This window comes from Bactrocera dorsalis, chromosome 2, assembly GCF_023373825.1.
Source record: "Bactrocera dorsalis isolate Fly_Bdor chromosome 2, ASM2337382v1, whole genome shotgun sequence".
Taxonomy (NCBI): domain Eukaryota; kingdom Metazoa; phylum Arthropoda; class Insecta; order Diptera; family Tephritidae; genus Bactrocera; species Bactrocera dorsalis.
In genome coordinates, this window is record NC_064304.1 from 45,313,470 (window position 1) to 45,321,149 (window position 7,680).

The following is a 7,680-nucleotide window of genomic DNA, read 5'->3' on the forward strand; positions in this document are numbered from 1 at the left end:
ATCTCGAGAAGTATTAATGATAGTGAATTTGACCTCGGATCTTTCTTGTAGAAAATAAAATTTTCTACAAGTTTGTCGTGTATATTTTTTCTATAGCTCTTGTCATTTACGAGATATATACAAAAAAATGCGAGTTTCGTGGAAAAATCAGGTTTAGAGCCCCGTACTGCCTCGCCCGTGTGAGTTTAAACTTTGTCGCAATGGGCACTTTTGTAGAGTGTTCAATTCTGAGGAATATGTTTCGAAAGTCAAAAATGCCTCTGAGCTATAGAAATTTAAAGATAAAAAATCACGATGGTCGTATATTTTCAATGGAAAAGTTTTACATGCTTTGGTCTAGTCCTTAATATTTATCTTAAAGGCTCAAATTTTCAGGGAATTTTTTTAAAGTATTTCCAAGGAAATTTCATGATAGGACTGAAAAAAATGAATAGTTCAAAAACACAAAAACATCCTAGTATACACATATATAAATTTATGCTTCAAACCTTTGTCGGAAATCTGTGTACGTTAAATTTGCGAAACTGAAAAAAGGTTATTGTACTTAAAACTCTGGATTTAAGTCTCCTTTATTTTAAGCTCGCATTATTATTAAGAGGTTTGGGCACTAAAATGTGCTAACCCAAGGAATGCGTCTAATTAATTTGATATATTTTGGATAAAAGAAGAACTAATTATGTAAAAGACTAACTAATTATGTAATTGTTTGTATAGTGTTGTAAGCTCCACATTGAGTACGAATATTACTATGAAGATTTACCCAGCCTGTTATATAATGATTAAAATATTGTTTATTATATCCTTTTGAGTCTTTGTTATGCAATTTATCTCCTAGCCGGTACTGTCGTTAATAATTTCGCAGTAAGCTTCATTGCCGGAGGCAAATATTCGTTATTCATATTTCATACAAATTGCGCTTTGCTATTAGAAGCATATTTGTACGCTTTCTCATTGCAGGGGCATTATGACATGAAATAAGGAGCTATTTTAGTAATGCTATTTAAAGATTTTGTTAGCTGCTTCGTTCATTATATCGGAGGAAATAGGATGAGTAATTTTTTATTTTCATTCCCTTCCTTATATAAACGATGTTTTGGCAATATTATTATTGTATATAAAACGTAGCCCACCATAAATAAATATGTGTTTAATACTATTCGCATTTCTCTCCGGCGCTGAACTTAAATTTAACTTAAATTAGTAGCTACATGTCATAGCTCATTGGAAATAATTTTTAATTGTAGGATAAGCAATATCTCTTATATCGCTTAACTTATTTACGATAGCGACTGTGAACACATATATTTTAAGATAAAGTGAAGAGATAAAGTGTGTTGAAAAATAGAATTTAGAGTATGGAATTAAATTTAAATAAATTTTCATTAATGCTGTACATATATTTTACACACATATACGTGACTGCTTGTTACTTTCACACGAATGCCTTGTATCAATCTCACGTTCTTACATTATCAGAGTCAACAAAGTTGCTATAGTTTCCGGAACAACAACTAATTTTGTATGACCTTCACTAAAGGGCAAATAATCCTTGTTCTCCTTCGCTGCATTTAAATACTGATTATTCAAATGAGCCATTATAATAGATAAAAAAGTACATTTAATTTTGAAACTATTGCACAGTTCATATGTGAATTTTATGCATTGTGCTTGAATTATCATTATCAGACATTGGTTTAAGGTTTTCAGTGTCCACCTCGAACGTACATGTGTATAGATAGATGTGAATCAGTGTTTTTTATATTCTTATAAATAGTTAGTATTTGTTTCCTTTTCGCACATGGAACTAAATACTCCATTCAGCATGCCAGTCGAACGTTAACAAGAAATGCTATAATTGAATTTATGTGCATTGGCTTACCCTCAAAAAGAACATTTCATTTGACTAATAACATTGCCCATCGCACACACCATATATTGTATTAAATTGCAGAAATGAAATAAAGAAATTTGATTGGCTTTTTGGTGTAACGGCATAACTGTAAGCAATAGTGATTTCAAATACTTATATTTTAGTTTTCGATAATATTAGGAAATGTGCTTAAAGCTTTCATGTTCTCAATATATTGAGAGTTATACTCCTGGATCCTCAGATTAGGTTTTCCAATGCGTTGGGACTTTGTTAAAGCTTGTTTTCGATTACAGCGTTATTTACACTCGCATAACAGAAACTGTAGGAAATTATTGGAAATATGGACACTAACAAACTACTTTTGAAACAATAGCTCTTGTGAGTGGGTAAAATCGCTTTATTAAAATGAATGCCTTCATTTAGTAAATTCTGTATCCAATAATACCATATACTCCAGAATTGTGATTAGTTTATATAAAGGGTTTGCAGAGTTAATAAGCATGTCTAATACTGAATGTTACTCATACGCCATGTCGCTTCATACGTAAATTAAGTAAAAACCACATATGTAACTGAATCCGACATCCGACTTAAATTTGTGCAAAGCTGCTCTCGGATGAGGAGTGGGTGCAGTTGACTTTAAAAACTTTAGTTGATTTGATATAAATAATTCATTAAAAAACCAACAGCGCCATTCCGTAAGTCTCGAAAAAACAAAGTTTATTTTAATAGCCAATTTATTGGAATAACTCTCACTATTGTTCATTATTGTTTTTTTTATTTTACATTATCCCCCGTGATTATCATTTTTTCAAAAAAGCCACTGGAATGTGTTTTTACAAATTTATTTACAAAATGTTTGATATTATAAGGCCCTGTTCTTGGATATACGTAAATTACGAAGATGATTAACCCAGTAACGAGCAGAAGCAAGTAAGTGGTAGAATTTTTAATTACAACAGTGAGTCAAAAAAATATAATATAATAACTTCCTTTTCTTTTGCAAAACATAGTACAAACTGTACAAAAAAAAATTTCAAGTTCATAATGTTTCCGATATTTCAAATATTTAATGGGTGATCCATTTCGAGGTTGCCCACTGTTAATGGGGAATGTTTATTCCGCATAGACTTTAGACTTTACATATCCCTACAGGAAAAAGTCTAACGGTGTGTTTTCACACGATCTTGGTGGCCAATCGACCGGCCCAAAACGTGAAATTCGTGCTCACTGAAGTGTTCTCTCAATAAAACCATTGATTAGTGCGATGATTGAGAAGGGGCGCCATCTTGTTGAAACTAAATATTGCCGAGAAAACGAGCTTTAGTTTTAGGCAATAAATAGTCGGTTATTATGGCGTCATAACGGTTTTTTCCGTTACCACCTCACAGTTTAAATTTTCAAAAAAGTAGTCTGTACCAAATACTAGTTTTGAATCTTAATTTGTGTCTTAGATATGTATGAAATGAAAAGTATCCGTGTTTTATTATATAATAGATGCGCCTTTATTATGTAACATTCAAAAAGCAACTGTCCCGTTTGTCCGTTGTCGGGTACGCGTCTCGTATATTCGTCAAGTTGGTATTGACTATTGCTACTCTAGCATGGTTGTATTCTTTCGTACTTCAGTAAAAAATATAAGTATGTATTGCTAGTTAGTTATTTAGTAAGAATGTAAGTAAAAGTTATTTAATATTAATATGTTTGTCCGCTTCGAGTTGTCCGTCCGTGTACGTCTCCTACATATATTATGCAAAATTATGTATATATAATTACATGTGTACTAAATAATACTTTCATATGATAATTTTATTACTAGAATACATTTCGAGTGTAATATTGTGTAATAAAAGTATTAAATTTCATTTTAATGGAAAATTTGCTATTACACAACAACAACAAGTACCGTCTAAGATTAACTCATTTAAAAATGTACAGCTTCTTTTGACTTCACAACAAAAATCGTGGTTTTCATTTCATCCAATATTTTACTTACATTTTGCCGCTCCTTACACATTACAAAAGTTCTGTCAAATAAGTAGTGGTCTCAGAAAATGTAATTTAATATTTGCTATAGCGTAGCGAATACACACTGGTACAATCACGCGAATAATTCAACAGTCATGGCTAAATGTCAACACCTCGGACGGCTTAGTGATGCGATACGAAGAAGCGAGAGGCAGACAACGCTCCAGTTGATGTGCGTATATACTAGGGCGGGTCGATTTAAAAATCGCTCACTGCTCTGTGAAAATCGTATTCTAGGGATCAAAATAAGAAACTTTGCCGAAGGAACCATACCCCTAAAACGAATTTTGATGTCCCCCAATTTGGGTCGAACTTTTGGGTAGGGGCAAATTTTGAAAAATCCCACTTTGACCCATTTAGAGTGCTCCAATCGAGTCCAAATGTATGACCGACCCCCACTAACTTTGGACGGCCGATCCACTATTGCCAGTGGCACACCCTCTGGAACTCCCCTGGGGGGTTCCCCATACAATCATTTAAAAAAATCACCATTTTTGGCCTTTACATGAAAAAATCAGCTAAATGGCTATGTTTTTTCTTTATTTTTATTTATTTATTTATTATAATATCTATTTTTTCTCTTAAGAAATATATTTAGTCAAAACATATGTAAATGAAAAAATTAATTTAAGTGAGTTATAGAAAAATGTCGTCGCCATAACAGCCTCTACATTTTCCGGTATAACCCGCTTGGAAACGCTAGCTAGCAATTGAACATGTCGTTCCGTACCTTGTATGTGTGATGGAATTTTTGGATCATTAAACGGTGGATCATCTTGATTTAAATATTCTTTCAATGTATCGTACGGAATGCTTCGCGTGAATGGTGGTTCAAATACGATATTTATATCATTCAAATTGATCATTTCCGTATAACTTGTGCAATTAAAGTTTAAATCTGGTTTTTTATAAACTCTAAGTTCCATTGGCTCGTCAACATCGGTTCGATAGCGTAGAATTTTCTTGATGGCACAGTCGCGCTTTTCTTTCCTATCATCAAACAACATTGATAACAAGATATTTTCCGAATGCGCATAAAATGAATTATCTTTAATTACTTGATTGACAATTTTGCGTAAACGAGGTTCTAGAAATCGTGACCAACCAATGAACTTGAAAAATAATGCACTGCCGTACACGACAGAGCTGTAATACTTGATATTAAAGTACATTGGCACATAACATTTAATTATAAATTCAACCAGAATTCTTAAATTTGCATCTGGATTTTCCGTTGTCACATATAATCGCAATAATCTAGCGGCCTTGGTGCGCCACCGAGAATGTACAATTTTCCCTGGTTTGATGTTAGCCAGATCCACCGGAACCACGCCGCTAGAAATTGCATGCGCCATGTCGTATAAGTACTTCGAATCGGTGGAAAATTCTTTTTTTTCTGGAGCAGGGGGCATATTTTGCAACTCAATTTTCTGGAAGCCGTCCACCACCTAAAAATATATAATAATAAAATAATTAAAAATGGTTGACAATTATAATAAATGAGTGATAGCAATAACTTAACGGAAGAGTTTCACAAGTTTCGATCTGACGGCTCAGTTTTCCGGTTGCCGATCTTGGTCCAGTGCTGGTTGATTTATCCAAAGCTTCAAACAAATGCCGAAACGGCAAACAAACCAATGCAATGGTCTTTTTAACAGCAATTCGAATCGTCGTATAATTCCACCGTGTGGGCCAGTGTTTGTTGACTCACCGTCAGTGCATATTCCAATTAATGTATCCAGTGATATATGTTTATCGTTGAAAAAACCATTTAATTTGGTTGTTTTGTATTCAGCGGTTTCATGTTCCAGTCTTACGTAACCGATCAATTCAGAATTGGGTTTTCTCAAAATAACAAGATGAGGTTCTTTTACCATCCTAGTATGACACTTCTCATCAATTTTATCTATCGTTAAAGTATCATCTATTCTGCCATCGAATGAAAACGCTAACAAATTGGTATCATCTAACCGTTTGCGAAGCACTTCTTGTCGGCATTTCTCTTTTTCTCTGCGAACTTTCGATTTATCCATGATGAGAGGTTTCCCATGCTTATCTTTAATTTTAAAATCTTGCAAACGAGCGGTTCCCAATGCTGACGCTACTCTGTCAGGCAAACCAAATCTGTCACATACCAAGGCAAAGTTAAAACAATCGTATCTCTCTGTGTATTGTGAACTTGTGCTTCTATCCATATCTTCTTGAACCGGTGGCGGTACGTATGTTGAATCATCGGGATCTTGGTATGTTGGCATTGATGACATAGACGTTGTTCCTTGCTCTTCAGTTTCCATCATAAATGCATTCATTGTTAGTCTTCTCTGATTATGTTGATAGTGCATGAACTCTTTGAGGCGTTCAGGAACCCAGCCGTATTCACATGGAGCTGCCTTCAAATCGCATTTACATGTTCCAATGTAAAAAATTGTTTCCAGAGATTTTACATATTCTGTAAATTGTTGGGTGTTGTTTCTTCTCTTGATTTGCTCTTGATACTTGTCAAGCAATTTATTCAATTTATTACATACACTTTTTTTTCAGCATTATTTCCATACCAAGTTTTTCCCAAATTCCAATCAACCTATCTTGTACTTGAATAGTGAATGATTTATAGGAAAACTTTTTTTGTTCTGTTTTAGCACGTTCGCTTAAGTAAAAATAATATCTCAAGATATCCAGATGGGTTGGTAAATTAAAATCAGTCAAATCAGTAGACACACCAAAAACAGTAACATCATGCTTGGGTATATGACTCATTGGGTTTACTATAGTTGTTGATGTAGTTGCTTCATCTTGCGGTGTAGAGGATGGTGGATTCATTGTAAACTTTTAGATTTGGAATGGTCACTTCACTTATTATTATTTTTTAAATACCATAGTGGTTATTGTTTTTGTTCTCCTCACTTTCAGAGGTAATAAGAATGAAATGGTAATTTCAATTCTATTTCAAAATTTGCCCCTATCCAAAAGTTCGACGCAAATTGGGGGACATCAGAATTCGTTTCAGAGGTATGGTTCCTTCGGCAAAGTTTCTTATTTTGATCCGTAGAATATGATTTTCATAGAGCAATGGGCGATTTTTTTGCCTCCCCACAAATCGACCCGGCCTAGTATATACACTTTATAATTTCATAACCATTAAATAGTTAAAGGGTAAATTGAAAAAAGACCTTAACTCTAAGTAGTAATGAAGCAATTACTTAATTTGAATATTCCTGCAAAATAACTATGTAATTATGTCAGTACACGTATGTAGGGTGGATGTTTGACGACGCAAATAGACCTTTAGAAGATCCATTATGAAACCAGCTGAACTAAAGTCTCCTTACTTTATCATGCCTTCTCTGAACCACCTTGCGCTTCTGATGAAGTTCATCAATATAAAAATCTTTTATATGTGCAACCATCTTGACATCGTCATGAAACCCCGACCCGACCGATAGTTCCGATTTATCTCATATACACACAAAGCCATGCAGTGGTGTGGAATATTTTCTATAGCCTATTTTTCTTATAATTACTTCTTCGTAGCTTCTCAGTTGTTGCGTAGTATCCCCAGTCTCGCGCCATGACAAGATAGTGACTTGTTAGTACTCCCAATTGAGCTCCTATGCTATCTTAATCATGACACATTTGTCAGCTTTGTGAACAGGTTAGTTAAGTGACTCCTCCGAAACCCATTGTTTTTTAATATGTTTGTCTATTAAATATATATGCATACGATATAATAACCACAGTCACATATATTTCCTCTTTATCAGAGTCTAATTGTAAGGTGGTGC

At 33.9% G+C, this 7,680-nt stretch overlaps 1 protein-coding gene across 1 annotated transcript; it reads right to left on the reverse strand.

Moving 5' to 3' along the window:
- Positions 1 to 5,504: 5,504 nt before the first annotated feature.
- Positions 5,505 to 6,093, reverse strand: LOC125776877 (uncharacterized). The gene is made up of 2 exons (XM_049450616.1): positions 5,568 to 6,093; positions 5,505 to 5,527 (listed from the first exon to the last, which is right to left on the reverse strand). The coding sequence occupies exons 1-2, from the start codon at positions 6,091 to 6,093 to the stop codon at positions 5,505 to 5,507; spliced, it is 549 nt and encodes a 182-aa protein (XP_049306573.1).
- Between the last annotated feature and the right edge of the window lie 1,587 nt (positions 6,094 to 7,680).

Coding starts and splice junctions, on each gene's coding strand:
- LOC125776877 (XM_049450616.1), bottom strand. CDS start 6,093: ATGGATAGAAGCACAAGTTCACAATACACAGAGAGATACGATTGTTTT. Junction 5,528..5,567: donor ACACGGTGGAATTATACGAC/GATTCGAATTGC, acceptor GCATTGGTTTGT/TTGCCGTTTCGGCATTTGTT.